The 18,432-nt window shown below is 39.9% G+C and overlaps 1 protein-coding gene across 4 annotated transcripts in view; it reads right to left on the reverse strand.

Moving 5' to 3' along the window:
* Nucleotides 1-283: 283 nt before the first annotated feature.
* The window catches only part of ptprub (protein tyrosine phosphatase receptor type Ub), a 119,636-nt gene continuing 101,487 nt past the window's right edge, over nucleotides 284-18,432 (reverse strand). For all 4 annotated transcript variants that reach the window (XM_061288676.1, XM_061288674.1, XM_061288678.1 and 1 more), the window contains 11 exons: nucleotides 15,597-15,633; nucleotides 14,817-14,914; nucleotides 13,669-13,785; nucleotides 12,503-12,657; nucleotides 11,269-11,404; nucleotides 10,162-10,311; nucleotides 8,160-8,474; nucleotides 6,118-6,243; nucleotides 3,794-3,951; nucleotides 2,440-2,575; nucleotides 284-2,361 (listed from right to left, as the gene is read on the reverse strand). In XM_061288676.1, coding sequence (XP_061144660.1) covers nucleotides 2,299-2,361; nucleotides 2,440-2,575; nucleotides 3,794-3,951; nucleotides 6,118-6,243; nucleotides 8,160-8,474; nucleotides 10,162-10,311; nucleotides 11,269-11,404; nucleotides 12,503-12,657; nucleotides 13,669-13,785; nucleotides 14,817-14,914; nucleotides 15,597-15,633 — 1,491 coding nt within the window. In that variant the 3' untranslated portion in view covers nucleotides 284-2,298. The remainder of the gene's footprint in view (nucleotides 2,362-2,439; nucleotides 2,576-3,793; nucleotides 3,952-6,117; nucleotides 6,244-8,159; nucleotides 8,475-10,161; nucleotides 10,312-11,268; nucleotides 11,405-12,502; nucleotides 12,658-13,668; nucleotides 13,786-14,816; nucleotides 14,915-15,596; nucleotides 15,634-18,432) is intronic.

An 18,432-nucleotide genomic window follows, 5' to 3' on the forward strand; every position in this document is an offset into this window, starting at 1 on the left:
AAAAGACGGCAAGGGATGAGTCACCAACATGAGCAGAACTAAAAATTGTGAAAACACATGTCTTAATAAAAATCTAAGTACAGGTTGAAGTACAAAGAAGCAAATTGATTCTTGCCCTGATGAAAATTGCTCGCGTTCACATTTGGCCGAAGTGAAAATTGGAAGATTAAAAAAAACATTGAGGGTCGAAAACTAACAGCAAGAAGGATGTCCTGTTCTTTCTTCGACGGACAAATCAATCAGAAAGTTGTTTTTGTTTTTAAATTGAATCGACAACAAGCTCTTCTTACGCCATCTTGTTCTTTTATTGTTAAACTTCCTTCTCCATACCGCTATGTAAATACACACTTTTCTTCACAAACACAACGCTCAAAAACACAGTAGTCATGTATCATTGGTTCCTACAAGAAAACAAGTGAAGTCAACGGAACCAACATGGCAGTCGGAGCGCAGTCATTATTAAAAGCTTTGGAATGACAAAAAGTACATTTCACTCACATGGTGGGAGTAGCTGCTGAAAAGCACAGCGGGGGGTGGTTTGGGCATCTTTATAGGAAAATGAGTCCAACATGCTGCACTCAAACGGACGTGGTTGTTAATAGCGCAAATTAACGACGGAAAATGTCATTTACAAGACATTCAATTTGATGGTTATGGAGTAGTCACAATTGGGCAGACACAGTTTACTATTCACAAAGTATTCACAATGTACAGTATTTGTATATACACATTCCGTCCATCCGCCGCCACAAAAAAAATATTCAGGCACTTGCTGCTTTAATCCAGTGATTGTTTTGATCACTGGCTAAACAGTAGCTACCTCATTCCCCTTTCGTAATCATTCCGAGCGCACATTATTTTTCTTAAGCGCAGCTGCAAAATGTCCACCTGGCTTCCATTTGTCAGCTTTCTGTGGCTTTCAGGGGTCTATTAGGGCATGTCCGGGAAAAAGCTGCTCTTTATACTGTTTGGGGAGGTATGCTAGCTAGAGCATTTTAAAGGCTGATGATGGATGATAATGGCTGCTCACAGATAACATTTTCCTGCCTTTGGAGAAAAATACCAGGAAAATAATTCCCTCGTGGTGCATTTATGTTTGTTAAAAATATATTTCAGACATGTACAGTGACTTTTCCACTGCGCTATCGGCAATTGTATAAAATGACTAGGAATGCGAGAGGCCTAAATGTGTTGTTCCAATTTTTATTTTATCTGGTGACCACAAAATTGGCTGTATTTTTTGGTATAAATGTTATTCTTTTGGATATTTTACATTGCTTATAAATGATCAATAACATACTTCTGCAGTGTTAGCATTTCTCAAAACAGTTTTACTACGCTGTGGCATTAATCTGTTTTTCATTTTAGCACCGAATAAAAAAAATATATATATAATTATTAAGCACTACAGCACTTGCTAAATGTCGGGGTCGATCTTAGCGATTCGAGGAAACTCGAGAGTCATTTTAAGCGAGAATGAACGGTAATAACTCTTAATGCCATAATTCAACTCAATCCAGAAGCCTCATGAATGCTAGCGTACATAATTTAATCCAACTGCTACAGTTAGCGAAAGCACTTTTTATACTCCTCTTTCTTTCCAAATTGTTGCGAGATACAATCACAGAGTGAAGTACATACTGAATGATTATCTATCAAGATAAAGCAGAAAAAAGAAAATAAGAAAATGTTCAAGTCAGTCGTAGGGTTTGGCACTGCAACAGTAAATAGTCCAAGGAAAAGATCAACTGTGTGGCCAACACAAGACGGGAAAAAAAATAGAAGACTGGAAAATCTCTTGTCCGCTTTGTGGAAACTTATCGTGTGTTATTGTCAGAGAATAAGGCCGTTTATGGTATGCTAGTTAATTCATGCCAAAAGCACAATGAACTGCTCTTGGAGGGGGAAAAAAAAAAAGTCCATGTAGAGATAACGCTGTTGTAACCCAAACAATGAATCACGGCCAAGGTGACCCAACTTCACAACAACACGGGTCAATTTTGTCATTCATAATAGATTTTTTTTTCTTCTTTTTTTTTTTGGGCTACAGAAAGCCTTGGCACAACAGAGCTTCAGTACAGCGGCGAAAGCGCCATTTTTTTTCTTTTTAAAAAAGATAAAATGTCACCACAAGAAGAAAAATCACAGCTGTACATTAAAGGTTAAAATTTTGAACCACTTTTTTTTTTTTTTTTTTTGTCATTCAGTTCTTTCAATAGCAGGTTCAAGCAGTGACGTAGAAGCGCCTACGGGCGACCTTAAATCAAACATGCGGGATACTTGTTCTGCATGTTGTTGCTATCTCCCTTCAAAGCAGTCCAAGTACTCCAGAATGAGGTCATAGCAGAATCGATACTGGTCCTGAGAAAAAAAATCAAAGTCATTCCTCAAGTGACACAACACTCAAACGACCTTACTGCTTTATTTACAAACGCTCACCAGCGATTCCACCATGTTGGGTTTACAGTTGCGTAGTGTCTTGACGGCGTAGAAGATGTCCACCATGTTCTGGTACTGGATCATCTCCAGGAGAATGTTGCAGGCACAGAAAGACCCGCTGCGACCGCCACCATTACTGGGGAGGAGAGGAGAGACCACATGGAAGTTGTTCGGAAGGACAAAGCAACTGTCACTTTTCCACTGAACAGAACCAGCTTGGTTTTACATAATCTACTCAACTTGAAAAAAAAGGGGCAAAAAAAAAAATCTCGTTTTACACTTTAACTAGTTAAATAAATATACTACACATGCTTTGCCATTTTGTTTATTGAAATAAATTTGCATCACTTGATGTATGCAGTTTTAATGTTGTGTTGTCTTGAAACACAAAGAGTATGAATATGAATAAGTACGAAGAATAACTATGAATAATTAATAGACAGAGTAACTGGGACTGACTATAAATTTGAAAGCATGTCATGTATATATATTCACAAGCACGCCATGTCGAAATCAAGCTTTCTTAACATGTATTATTTTATTATAATTTGGATTATATTACGATTATTAATTTTTTTTTTTACACATTGTTATTTTCTAATATTTTTTTTTTTTTACACAAAAATTAGGTCTATTTTGCCTTATTTACTGTTTGGGAGAAATCAAATACAAGTTCATAGGGGTCGAACAAACACCCCATTTAATTGACCAAATATGGATACCATAGATAAAGAGCTAATAGGAATGACAAAATACAATTTATCACATCACCCTCTTTAAAAGAGACTGCTAGACGGTGCAATGTCTGGATGCACTAATAGAAAATTCCGTAAAAGCTGTTTCGGGGAAAATAAAGAAATAAAAGTGCATCCTGGCATTTCCTCCAACCTATTGCTCTAGTCATCACAAAGTTAACACTATATCAATAAAGTACTAAAGGACAATCTACTTGCACTCTCCTGAGGCCAACGCAGCAGAGGTAGCAAAAAGTAGCCGGTGCAACCAATAAAAGCAATTGGGAGGGTAATCAATTGCTGTCAGTGCCGTGGCCGTCCTGGATTTGCAGTAGTGAGAAGCATCACATTTTTTATTAAGTCATAATTGATTTGATCTCCATAATCTCTTTCCCCGTTGTCGCGCGTAATTCCGTGTGACACCGTTGAGTGATGCGCTTTCGGGAGGGGGATGAACGTGTGATGTGTTGGCAATGCCCTGGATGGACCATTCATATTCATTAAGCGCCACGTTGTGTGGGGGAAGGGGGGGAGCGCATACCAAACAATGCAATTCAATTCAAAATAACAACATTAGCAATGTTGATTCTCGGAGTCGCCGTCGTTGGTCGATTACTCACAGGCAGTGGACCACGGTGCGGCCTTCTCCACACTCTCTTTGCCACTTGTGCACTTGAGCCAGCAGGTTGAGGAACGCCTTCTTAGAGTCGGGAACGTCCCGGTATGGCGACCAGCGAAGGAATTGGAACTGACACACCACCAGCTGGCCCTCTTGCAGCTAGAAGATGAGAAACAAAAGTAGAAGCGTGAGGAGTGGATGGGTTAGGGCGCGGCGAGGTTCTGCCAATAGGGATTGACTTGTTGACACGGAACAACGTTTTAGCAATTTTGACTTCAAACAATGAGTTTTTGTGTTGTAAAGCAGGCAACAAATCAAAATGTTCTTTTTTACTTCACAGAAAAGACAGATTGGACTGGAAAACAGATGTTTTGCGTTCAATAAGCCGATCAATTAAAGTGTATGCCAACGTTATCATAAAATTGAAAAAACATTTAATGAAATAGTCAATGAAATTGTATATATATTTTTTTACTTATTTTTAGTTTTTAAATAAATATATATTTTTAAAATTTATATATATATATATATGTGTATATTTATTGTAGTTTACTTTCTTGCCATCGACACCAACACTCAACAAATTCTTCATATATTAAAAAAAATAAAACTAATACTAAATCGAATAAAAATGAAACAAAAAACGGGATATTTAAGAAAATAAAAAAGTATAAAAAAATTAAACTACCTGCTCCAAAGACATATGAAAATGCATTAAATTTAAAAAAAAGTCAACAAAAATTAACGACTGTATAATTAAAAAGTCACATTTTAATCTTGCTGTATGCTTCACGTAAAACGGGACAAATGTTACCCTCCGTCACACCAGTAAAGGATATTATTTCCCGCTTAATTGCTCGTTTGCAATATTATTGCAAGTCACTCTGCAATCCCTTTGCCAACAAACCGAAGGATTTCTTTTGGCGCTGGTATTTACAGCTGCATCCGTATTTTATTTTATTTTTTTGTCGTTTACTAGTTTTGTTTGAGCGTTCCCCAGGCTGCCTGCTGGCATTCTCAGCTGTGCTCAGTCAGCACAGTGACTGGGAGATATATGGGTCTGCAGTAGCAAGTGGCACAACAACTGTAAATGTGTGTGGGGGTGCGCGCATGTGTGTGTGTGAGACAGAAGGAGGTCTCAGTGTGTTCATAACCTTGCCCTCAAGACTCTCACCTAACACTTAAGGAGCAGTTGAGAACTGTAAGTCATGCAAATTGGCTTTGCAAAGGCATCAATGACACAGGGAGGAATTGCTTTACAGCCCTCACACTGGGCTGTTTTTCTTGTTCTTATATGCTTCTCTCAAAGCTGCACGTGCTTACGGTGCATTTCCTCCATACTGTGCTCATCATGCTTGCAAAATTCTTCCAGTCCCTCCTGTCTCCACTAAATACCCCCCCCCCCCCCCTTGAAGTCCATGAGTGGGACGCAAGTACCATGGCAAGAGAGGGTCAAACCAAGGGCAGATGATAGAGAAGGTGAGGGTGGCAATCAAGACAAGATGTCGTGGGCACGGCATGTAGCACCGCTTGCAAAAAAAACTGGCCGGGTGGACCACCTTGCATGCAGATTGCCTTTTGTAATTGCTTGACAGGGAGCAGAATTCATGCATGTGTTTATGCAGATTTCAGTGTCTAAAACACAACCTGCATCCACATCATCAACATAATGAAAGGGGTGAAAATTTTGGTTTAGGGAGAGAAGAGCAAATCCAACACATCCCCTTAAAGACCATTTTTAAATTAAAAATCAATCAATAAAATACAAAAATTCTATATGTATTATAAAATTAATAATTATAATTAATAATTAATATATAAGATAACATTTTTTATATATATATATATATATATATAATTTTTATATACACACACTAAAGAAAGATGTGAAGCCTGAATTTGCATGTTGGAAAGTTGCCAAGCACTGTTATAATACAGTCTATGAATAACCTAACAGAAATTTGTGGGATGTATTTTCAAAATGAATTTATAGAAGTTGAGAGATGCTGTTGAGTAAGCCCCTGAAATCAAGATAAGATGAAAAGACCAATGCTGTAAAAATCCACCATCAAGTTATGCATTCACACTAACACACCCACACACATGCGCACACAAAGTTGTTGTATAGAAATTCAAATCATTCCCCTCAGACTGGAGCTTTTTTCTTCTTCTCAGACATGCCGACAATGCTTTGACTTTGAGATGACTCACATATGGTCCACAGCTCATGCATTTATAATAAGCTTAGAATAATAAGCTATCCTATGTGAGTGGAGCAACATGACAAATGCGTGTGTTTCTTTTTTAAACCCCGAAGATGCTCACCCTTGTGACGTTCTTGACCCGAAAGAGGCGAGTAATGACATCTTCATCGGCTGACATGGAGAGAAACTCCACCTCCATGGGTCCATATTGTTGTAGACCAGGTTCGGGCCAGTACTGGACACATGGCTACAGGTGGGACAAATAATATAGAACAAGGGTTGCTTTAATCAGAAATGCAGTTTTGAAGCTTTTTAGGTTCAAAACAGCTAGCTGGTCAAGTGTTCACAAATGCAAATATATAATTAGGTTGAGGGCTGCTGTGCCTCCGCTTATTTTAAATGAAAGGAGGCACTTTGATTGGTCGGCTTTGATCACTCCCACAGCGGTGCAGCCTTCCCTTTGGCATTAGCGGAAGTTAGTAGAAGCTGATAGAAAGAGAACAGTGAGACTATTCTAAATAAAAAAAACATGTGCTTTACCAGAAAATTGGGAAACTAAAGAACTAGGGAAGTTTTTAAAAGCGTGAGCTAATAAAATGTCCAAAGTCTAATAAAAAGAGAAATAAAGTGTGAGTGCATGCAAGCAAACAGTCCCGACGGTGACAGTAAAGATGTTTTACACTCTCGGGAATGTTATAACTTCAATAAGTCATGAGAGTGAAAAAGAACTCAAATTTGTTCATCAGGCAATTAAAGTTAAGCCGTATAAAAGAGACCATTAAAAAACCATCAGCCTTTCAATTAACGAATATTTTCTCCTCATTGGGAAAAAGTGACTGAGACCGGATAGCATGTCAAAACAAACAAATCAAGCTGGTTCCACTTGGTAGTCAAATAGATATTTAAAAAATTAACCATCTAGACTATTCTGAAGAAAAGTAGAAATGTATAATCGCTGCAGCTCACAATGCGCTTCAGAAAAAAGATGTCTGGTTTCATCATTGCGTCACTTGTGGTGGATTTGAAATTGACTGTATCTTTTGAGAAATCACTGACTTTTCTGACTCTGTTCTCATTATAAGATTCACACAAAGTAGAAGGCCGTTTTTGACACTCGAAATTTTGCTTCCATATGGGTTATAGGAGCCCCTGGAACAACAGGAGGTGCCCAGACACAGCAGGCTGGTGTTAATAATAGCAGAGAAGAAGAATGAGTTGGGGAGCTGTAATGTTCTTTATGAGATTGCAAGCAAGGCAGAGAACTCCAATCCCTCAAATTAACTCCCCAACAGCGCTCATAACAGAGTATCGTGATTAAAATTGCCAAAGAAGTGGCAACGACTCGATTTTCACAAAAAGAAACAAAAAGATTTGAACAGGGAGGTGATAAAAATGAAAATATTTCAACCTGCTGCATTTATTGCACATTTATTTGACAGAATCCATGTTTTAAGCATTTCCACAGCCTCGGTGTAATTTTGACCAAGATGAATGATTTAGCGTGAGCCCGCGACATGATGAAACATGTTTTTTTTTAAATTTGTACTGAGCCGAGTTTGATTATGCCAAAGTTGCGTTTCATTTGTAAATGCAATCTTACGCGAGAAGCAAAGCGGTGTCTATTTTCAAGCGCCTTGCGTTTCATTATCTGGTACATTTTCAATATTTTTCTTAACCTTTTTCCTCTTGATCACGACTGAGATTTCCTTCTCTGTTGTCGGGACGACATGAAACACAATTAAAATCTAACAGGCGCTAGTGCAGAGGAGGAGGAGGAGGGAGGAGGAGGGAGGAGGAGGGAGAAGTCATGCAGCATGAGCCGAGATTGAAAAAGTGGGGCGCCAACAAAAAGAAGCCTGAGATGGGGCTGGAGGGCAGTAAAAGCCTATTCTCCGGAGATGGAACTTGAGGAGGGGGAAGAAAAAAAGTGGGCCGGGTGTTATCTAGTCGTTCCTTGAGATCAATGTGGTCAGGGATCAAAGCCAGACAAAATGGCATGAAGGAACTAATCCCGGGCACAGTGAGACACAGATGGAACGATGGCAGAGGACGGCGTGGAAAAGAAGTTCCGACTGATAGAAAAACTACGGTGTCACCTGTGAGACACATTTATCAACCGAGTTCATTGGGGGGGAAAAACAACGGACGGCTTTTTGACCTCACCCAGGCTGAGTTGGACTGATTCAGTTGGTTGAGCATAACCACGGCCGTGCAACCGTAGTCGAAGACCAGCCTCCAGAAGTCGGCCGTGGTGCCGGGCAAAGGGTGCGGGGTCACGATAAAGGCAGCTTGCTGGTGGAAGCTGTCGGCCAGAGCGGCGTTGATGTAATTGTTGCTCTCCCCTTCCGTCGTCACCAGGAAGGCCAGGGCGCGATCGGGCGGCAGAACGTCCATGCTGCGGTTCTTTTCTCGGTTTCGGGGCAACAGGGCGATGCTGCACTCCTCCACATCCAAGTGTGGAGTCACAGAGTTTAGTGTCTGGAGAAGGAAACGGTCAAATAATGAGATATTACGTTAGCTTTCTTTTAAGTCAATTAGCGCTAATGCTAGCTATTCGCAAGGTATCATGAACATTCTCCAAACTAACAAAAACATAGTCCATCATATTTACTTGGCAAAGGCTCCGCATCAATCATACAACTTAGATTTGGCACAAATCGGAAAGTTTAGTGTCTGGAGAAGGAACCATATTAACGCAACTGCTAGGAAATGCTAGCCATCCGCAACATATCATGAAAATCCTCCAAGCTATCTAAAAAATACCCAACAAAGTCCATCATCTTTACTTGGCAAAGGCTCCGCATCAATCATACAACTTAGATTTGGCTCAAATCAGAAAGCAAATATCTTTTTGGGTGGCAGGGAAGCTTCCAAACAGTCGCAGTCGGATAAGACGGCAGCATCAATGCAAGGCATGTTTAGAATTACAGGGTCTCACTGGTCGCACATGTGCCTAATCCCCAACATACATGCTTTATGATTCTGACGTAGAACATAAGGGATAAAACCGCATGAAATTAAAGGAAGCTCACGAGCTTCCCCAGTTTTTCACTTTGAAATGCTAAACCGGGATTCAGTGCGGTTGGCGGTCGACGCAAGCACTGCTGGAAGATGGGGGCGGAGGATGAGGCAAGAAGAGCATGCGAGAACACAGCTGGTTGTCTTCTCTTCGTATCAACATCTGATGAAACGTGCAGCCGGCGTGTTGTTCCCGACCAATGCTTTTAATGTGGTCGCACAGTGAAGTGTCACTATCGTCATCCCACGCCGCGATACACACAAATCCCGCGTTTGTGTGGAAGCACATGTGGCGCAAACGCAACAAAAACAAGCTCATTAAACTACTTCCTGTTTTTCTTTGCACATTTCAAAATGTCATAATAAAGCAGAGCAGCTGTACTCTGTCGCTTTGTTGTTTTAGGTGAAGAATTGGAGGTTGCGTATATGTTCGGAGTGCAATATGGAGCCAATTACAACCGCTCAGAGTTCACACGCTTTTATTGCCTCCATCATTGTTTTTGTGTCTATTTGTGTTCATTGGCGTAATTACAGAAAAGGAAAGGTGGGGATGTGCCAAAGAAGAAACTGCCACAATAAATATTGGTTTGTTGCGTACTATTGCAAGCTAGGCGTCCATTTTGTTTGTAATGAATAATGCAGACGTCTTAATAAAAGCAGAGGGCAGAGGAAGTGAAGCTACAATTCTGCACTGATGTAAATTAGGACGTTGAGTACGCTGATTGTGTGCTTGATAAATATCTTTAATTCTAATTTTTGAGAAACATTTTGGGGAAAAACATCAATCAATAATGAAAGAAGATGGAGTCAGTCAGAAGCAGCAGATAAGTGGCTAACATCCTTTTTTTACAGATTTGAGAATTATGAAATTAACTACACAATGAATGAAGTCAACCTGCCTTTCCTTTTTTTAATTTTTTTTATAGTTCTATTCCAAACCCATTAACCCCTTTTAAAACTAATGACAGTAAAGAACGGCAAAATCAAACATTACTTAAAATTTAACGTTTTTCTTTTTATGGCAACAGTTTGACTATGTACGATTTCATTCCTGTTTTCACTGTTTATTGTGAGAAAAAAAACTATTCACAGATGGGGGCTCCATCAAAGTGTGCAGTTGGTTCACCATTCCAAAAACAAACCTGACCTGAAATTCCTCCCGGAGCTGTGAGGAATTACTCTGGGAATCCACCCTCAGTAATTCTCTGTAGGCAACCGCGAACTCGTTGACCAAGATGGCCGTCTCGCCGCACAAGCAAGCCTCCAAAATGGCATCATGGATGAATATATACTGCTCCTTTAGGCAAACAAAAAAACAACAACTTCAGAGACACAAATCATACATTATTCATCCACACGTACAGTCAAGTATAACACATTCGACATGGATTTGTATGCTTTTAGAAGGCCTCGCTCAGGGATGTGAAAGTGTGGAAATAATAGGCACCGCTTACTATAAAACAGTCAACGCCACTGCAACATTAATGCACTCGATACAAAAACTAAATTAAACATGCCGGTAGTGTAACAAAGCTATTGTAGAACAAATACAAACATTCCTGGATTGGCTAGGTTTTTAATTAAGGCAAATGGCTACAACTGTAATAAACAGCTATGCCAATATTGGCTTTGCATAATAAATGTTGAATATGCAAATGATCTTCACATCTAAACACTGGGACGTGCCTACGCAGCACATGCCGAGACAACGTTGACCTTTGTGAATGTCTCAGAGGGAATAAAAAGCAAACTTGGTGGAATTTTTTTTAACAAGAAGCCAAAATGTATACCGTATTTTCCGGACGATAAGGAGCACCTAAAAAACTAAAATCTTCTCAAAAGCCGACAGTGCGCCTTATAGTCCGGTGCGCCTTATATATGGACCAAATTCCTAAATTTAAACCGGCCCAAAGCATTGCGTCATGAAATCAATCATAAGTGGCCCGCTGAAGACTATGAATCATGAATCAAAAAGACTATGGATCTTATTTTGTGATTATAAAGCAATTTGTTGCGTCTGAAGTTGAAATAAAACAGATAAAATGGATAATGGTTTGATTTGGATTAAAAATATGACATGATGCACTAATGGTGCGCCTTATATAAGGACAACGTTTTAAAATGGGCCATTCATTGAAGGTGCGCCTTATAGTCCGGAAAATACGGTATTTTAGACTCCATTCCGCGCAAGGTGGAAAATATAAACACTCTCCTGCTAATGGCTGACTGGATGTTTGACTCCAATTGCTCTGACCTCTGTCTGGATCATGTTGATGCGTCGTGAGCAGAGAGTCTTGACGCAGTTGTAGATGTCCACCACACCTTCACACTCAGCCATGTCCAACATGACATCCAGCACAATGTAGCAACCCGTGCGGCCCGCCCCCACACTGCCACACACAGAAAGAACATCATTAGGAACCTCACACATCTTCAAGTCTTTTTTGAGTTGGCCTTTCAATAATGAATAGGCGCGCCTGTTGCACTCCATCGGTGCTCCACGCAATTTGAAAGTTGTAGGAGCTTCGAAGATCAAAGTCTTCTCTGGTGGCATGAAAACTTTACTGTACTTTCATTATGTTAAGTGTCAGTGACTACCCGAAAAGATGTGACGATTTAAATCAAGAGCTGCTTCAAAATAGTAGCTACAAAGGTTGAAGGTTGTTTTGAAATTTTAACAAAAGCTGGAGAAATTGAGATGGAAATCCAAGGTCACCTGCTTCGAGGATTAAAATTATTAGTATTTAAAAATGAATTAAGGTATTTCATTGTATGGTAGAATAATACAGCATTTTTGAATGGGTTGATTATACATGGCACTTAATTTTTTCAACTTTAAGTGTTTTAAGTGCTATGATCAGCACTGTGGGTCAATATTCATGAGACTATTGAGAGTTTGTCAAATTGTTTCGATTCTGCGATTAAATAAAAAATGAATTATTTTGTTTTTTTTTTCTTGTCTAATGGGATGTTAAAAAAATAATACAGGCCAGGGTGAGTCAGAAAATTTCTATCTAACAAACATGCATGCAATGCGTAATTAACCACATTATTGATATTCATAGTTTACCCAAAGTCAAGTTCTGGAATGTAGTTCATTAGCAATTGCAAAGGCCTCATACATTAGCTACACGTAAACAAACACAGCGAAGCTCAGCTTCTAGTTCGGAGACATCACGGCAAGCGACGTGCCTTTTGTCGGAACAATGAACTTATTCATAAGTTTGAAAGAGCATCACATAGCTTTGAAAAAAATAAAAGATAAACCCGGCAACTTCCAGCCGAAATTAAACAGCCTCTCTTGGACTATTTAGACTCAAAGCAATAACAAATGCAATTTGTGTTTTTATAGCATAATAATTCACTATGTACAAAACAAATGCACTTGTCTGCATGGCTCATTTCCTAAACAGAAGATAAACTACTGCTGCATTTTTCGGGTTTTTTTTTGGACTGTTTGACGCTAAAGATACTTAAAAGCAAGTTACCTGCAATGGACGACGACAGGACCGGCGTCGGGGGGCGTCGAAGCTTTCACCCTTCGTATAAAGGCGAGCAAACCAGTGGCGTGATAGGGCACCCCATGCTCGGGCCAGGATGTGAAGTGAAACTGACGGACCTCATGCTTGGTTGAGTATCCTCTCTGTCAACAGAAACTTAACATGAGCGTGTAAAACACAACATTTTGCATCACAGCCAAGGGGGGCCTTTTTTAAAAAAAAAAAATATTTAAAGACGGGCTCCCATCTATTCAGTGATGTTGCCCCTCTGTGATAGATGTGACAGATTTCTTAGCTGTGGGCATTATTTATATGGGGTCTTGGGTCTTCTAGGACAGTCGGGCCTCAGGGCATCGCTGACTCGCAGCAGATGCAGTTTTACAGACGTGGAAAGGAATAACTCAGGCCCTGGGCGCTCAAAGGGGGGCTGGCTGCAGTCACACAACAATTTCTCCCTCTATCCTCAGACCACAAAGTCTGCAGAGTAAAGATTTGTCGAAGACAGAAATACACCCCCATGTTCAGAAAGCTTCTAAAAAAACAAGATGTCACCGGCTCCTAAATTCTTGCTGATTTGAATAAACAGCAGCGTGTGCTTACGAAAGAGCGAGTGTGACAGTGTGTTGATAATGCCGTGTTTGTGTTTCCAGAGACGCTTGGAGCTCTTCCAGTGAGGCTCCCCAAGGAGATTGACAGACGGCAAAGAAAGCCAATCGGGCCGAATGTTGGAAGAGCTGGAAAGACAGGAAAATGGCGTCTCTATAACGACTGTTAATTCTTTCCAGATTAACACGTGACCCTCGAGCCTATCAGCAGCCAACCCTGTCGAGTATTTAATCCGCTTCCCATACGCGGTTTCTAATTTCAAGGCTTACTTCAGCAGGTGAGAGAAAGACTCGAAACTGTCGTTGGTAATGAGCCATAGAAAGCGGCGGAGCAGGAATAAGCTCCGTCAAACACAACTTTGCTCGAAACACTTGAATTTGAAGTACCGTTGGGAAAGCTCACCACGAAAATTGCGGGAATGAAATTTGGCTCTTACGTTCCTTGCAGAGAATTGTTGGATTCGGTACTTCCCAATTTGGTAGAAAGATTGAGATGAACATACATCATCATTTCATCCAATTCATTTATTCATTGATCATGAAACTCACCCTTTCCAAGGCAAAAGTGCGGACTGTGTATTCGGCAAGCGTCTCCGTTTTAAGCAGAGTGATTTTGATGTCGCCGTACATCTCGCTGTCATCCGGCCAGTATTTGCAGCATTTCACCTGCGGATTGAAAAAAATATCGTCAAAATACTTGGTAGTCGTGATGCAACTCTAATGCAAGTGCTCGAAACAGTATTTGACATCTCATGAACTTCATTTTTATTTATTTTTTTAAAGCAATGATATCTGGTGGAGTGTGTTGTTTGAAACAGTTTGAAGAAATGGCATCATCAACTATACACTAGCAACATAAAGAGAGAATTACTAGGCCTGACCCTGAAAAACATCCATTGCTTATTTGTTGACTCTTCTCAGAGTAGTTTCCAAATGGAAAATCAAATAGCACGCGAGGCCGGATTTCCAAAATGGTGTAATTTTAACCATACATCCAGGTAATAACTTGGATGAGAAAATAGGCCACTTATTGTAAAATAGATTTTCTGTACGTCAAAACAAACGAGCAAACCTGTGCAGCCAGTAACCTCCTTTCTCGGAATTTGTGCCGTATTTATATTTCTGCCAATTTGTTGATGCTATTACACAACATTGGTGCTTTCTAATATCCAAAGAAAACTACTGAGACAAATGTCGACATCATTTGACCTAATTCCAACATTCTGCAGAACATGCCGTGATTACTGTGGGGGGAAAAAAACGGATTGACATTTTCAATTTAACATTTATTTGAGGATATTTCTTCTTTATTTATTTATTCGCTTTTGATATTTATTTATTTAGTATTATAAATTTATTATAGTAAGTAGGTGTATTTTTTTCCTGTGCTTGATTTCCACGAGAGGTTTCTGTTTACAGAATTCCCTAATCGAGTTGCATAACGATTATGTATTCTAATTTTACAAATATTGTGTAGTTAATCTCATATGGTAGGAAAAAAAACTGTTGTATTGTGAGTTCCTCGGGGGGGGGGAGGCTCACCCCATTTATCCGCACACCCCGTTCTTTTACTCCCCAGTACAATCAAAATGTAGTGAACTGCAACCTGACTGATTATCCAGAAATACAAACAGTTTATTCATAAACAACGTCAGTCTTAATAGTGGGCGGAGCTAAGAAGGAAGAACCCTTCTTACCCGGCCGACTTCCACTAGTTTAGTGATCATGACGATGCTGAAACAATTCTCCTGCCACACCATCCTCCAGAAATCATAGAGTGTCTCCTGTTTGGGTCCTGGAAAGCAGAAGGAAGAAGAAAAAAAAGCTTTCATATCAATAAAGAAGTTGCTGCTTTGAGAACTTCTATATTATTGGGACCTTAGTGTCCTTCCTCTGATGGCAGGATCTCACAAGATTGTGCCACTAATAAAGAATTCCCCAGAGAGGTGACGGGTGAGACAAAACAACAGAAGATAATGATGAAAGCCTTGAAGACCATCAATCATCCTTGAGACGTTTCAAGGCCCAAAAAAAGCGACTTTAAAACAAGAAGGGAGTAAGCCAGGAAGCCATCTTTTTTTTTTTTTTTGTCTCCTTCCTTCCAAATTTCATCTCGAGTGCTCTTGAGCGACTTAGTGACAGCAGCTGCCGAGGAGATGACACGCCTCCGAACAATTTGGAGTCAGTGGAGCTGAAATTTCAAATGCTCGCCGTCCCTCCGAGTTCACGGGGGAAATGACGCGGATGAACCCTCGTGTTCTTTTTGAGACAATAGAAAACGCCACAATGGTGAGACGATTCGTTCCACTAATGCGTTAATTATCTGCTTCCTTCGTGATTAATTAAGCAAGCAGGCACAATAACACCTTTGAATCTGCTGGTGCACGAGTGGCTTCACCGACGACATAATCCTTGATTTATTACACCCTGGCTCACCATAAAAACACACACACACACACACACGATAGGACACTCACCCTGAGATGCGATGAAGTGGTTGGATCGATGGTAGCCCTGAAAGAGAGATGACATGCTGAGTAAGCCATCTGTCTCACACACAGCTGTGTGTCTCACCCTTTTCCCTCTCATCATCTCACCCGCTTCCCTGACAGTATTGTGTTTTACTGCTTTCTGACCGACTGCTGACTCGTGTCTTTGCGCTGGTAGTTTCTATGAGGAGCCGCGAGCTCTTAAGATGCTTTCGCGGGGAAAAAAAAAAAATGGCAATGAATCTGTCAAAATGGGATTCTTTCGGTAAGGTTTATTCCCACTGAGTTTGAGCGATACCTGAATCGCGAGGGAAAATAGGATGGAAAAGTAAAGATGGCGATTGCTCCATTATTGCAAAATGACAAAAGTTTTCAGTGGGAACTTTCCACGGCAATTAATGCAAATTAAAAGAAATATGTCATGTCAGTCCGATAAAAAGCATCTCCAAATTTTAAGATAAGTCATCTAAAAGCAAAAAAAAAAAAGTTATTTTAAGTTAATAACAAAAATTGGAGAATCTTTTCAATGTGAATAAACTAATTTGAATATATTTTCAAAATTTTAGGACAGTTGAAACATCTTGCAGCATACTCTTGGTTGAAAAGTCAAACTAACTAACTAACTAACTAACTAACTAACTAACTAACTAACTAACTAACTAACTAACTAACTAACTAACTAACTAACTAACTAACTAACTAACTAACTAACATGTTCTGGGTTGGACAAAAAAAACGTGTAATAATTGTCATTATTTACAATATCGGGCCAAAAAGAATTCTCTCAACCATATCCAATTAGAAAAAAAAATATTTCTGTCAATATTGTGACAAAATACTTGCAATACAAATGATTGACATGAAAACCTGAAATTGCAAAGTTAATGAAACTTTTTGTCTACTGTTCTTGCGGATCAAAGTTACAAATGTGACAGGTTACAACAGACAATCAGCTTTCTTCCATGGATTCTTCCCCTCGTGTCAAAAAAAAAAAAAAAGCTGCCTTCAAACCGAATCTTACATTGCTTCCCCAAATCATTACATTCAAGTTTGTAAGAAAAAAAAAAATCTTTAGATCCTTCATAACAAAGGCCCGCCGGCGCAGCCTTTGCTACATCGATGTAAGACGTTTTCATATGGCGGGTGGGGGGTGACGTGAACATGGATTAACAATGAAGTCACCTTCACAGTCTTGAGAGGAGTAAACACGACAAAACATCACCTGGGGAAAGTTTAATGCGTGGACACAGCGCATGAGCAAGCACTCTCCTAAAAAGAAGCGTCTGTTTATCTAACCTTGCAAGGGGAAACGTTCGGCTCTCTAGAAAAAACTCACGGGCGCTTTTATGATAAGATAAAATGTATAAAAAATTATTTGACATTTGTGACAACTGTGAAACTCCCCCCTAGCCTAAAAACTCTTTGTCTTGCTAAAACTGAGTCGTAAGCAGAGTCAGATAATTGGAAAAATGCCGAAAATGGAGATGGATGATCAGGCCTGCTATCCACAATTTCTCTTGGCCCTGCCAACCTATATGCTTCCCCTTCCTCCGCTGCGACAGTCACCATGGCAACTAAACTTCCAACCCAGTTGCACTTATAAGGACTAACAATGACAGCGAGGTCCTCGCTGTTGAGAGGACACATGTACTCATGTTCATTTCAAATCATTACGGCCTTTTTTTTCCTGTCCTTTTCATGTCTAATAAATACAATCCGGAAAGACACTGAGTATTTGTGGATAGAGGAGAGTGGTAAGAGGGGGGTGGAGGTGGGGAGAAGGAGAAATCAAGCGATGGCAGGCAGAAGAACAAGCGGTGAAGTACTTACTTCCCTGTTAATCCGAATCTACAGGGGTGCAAAGTTGAGGAAATGGGGAGGGGAGTAGAAAAAGAAGACATATATGCTAGTTAATGAAAGAAGCTTTTTTTTTTTTTTTTTTTTGGTAGACAGTTGGGTGCATCATGAAAAGTCATATGGGTTGAGTTCTGTATATTTTTCCCGGATGTATGTTGACGTGTGGATAATTGTCAGAATGGCTCAAATGAAATGAATAAATGAAAGCTATTTGAAGCTATTTTACACACACATATATAAGATATATGTGTATGTAATGAGAACAGAATAGCAGTGAAAAGTTATGAAGATGTAAATTTAAACTTGTGGTCTGGTCATATCACAACTTAATCCCCCCCCCCCCCCCCCCCATATTAGAGTGCTAAAGCGCTATCAGTCTCTGCGCTAGTGCGTTGATAACACATCAAACAATAAATCCAATTATTTTTTCACAAGAAGGAACTACATTGACTGACAGAATAAGTACATTTTTAATAGCTACACATGTCACGAATGTGTAATAAAATGGATGCCGGACTGGTTTGATGAGCCAAAGTGAGACCGTTTCCGTGGCGATGAAATGAAAGGTAACATATTATCAGCCTGCTCTTGCTTTCTCAAAAGGCGCGGCAGGTTGTCAAACGTATGCAAAACTCTGCACCTCTTCTTCAAGCAAAGTGCACCATAGCAAGCATTAAATGAAGGGAAGGGAGGAAGAAGCGGAGGGAAACACTTTGCTTCTTCTTACCGCTGGTTTGAAAGAATATTGTTACAGTGAAAATGTGGGATGGATGGATGGATGGATGGATGGATGGATGGATGGATGGATGGATGGATGGATGGATGGATGGATGGATGGATGGATGGATGGATGGATGGATAGGGTGAATAGGATGGATGGATGGATGGAAATACAGAATGTATGATATTGATTCTATTGTAGCCTCTCTAAGTAGAACACAGAACGGTTACTGGCGGAAATAATATC

The sequence above is a fragment of the Syngnathus typhle genome, linkage group LG10 (genome assembly GCF_033458585.1).
Source record: "Syngnathus typhle isolate RoL2023-S1 ecotype Sweden linkage group LG10, RoL_Styp_1.0, whole genome shotgun sequence".
NCBI lineage: Eukaryota > Metazoa > Chordata > Actinopteri > Syngnathiformes > Syngnathidae > Syngnathus > Syngnathus typhle.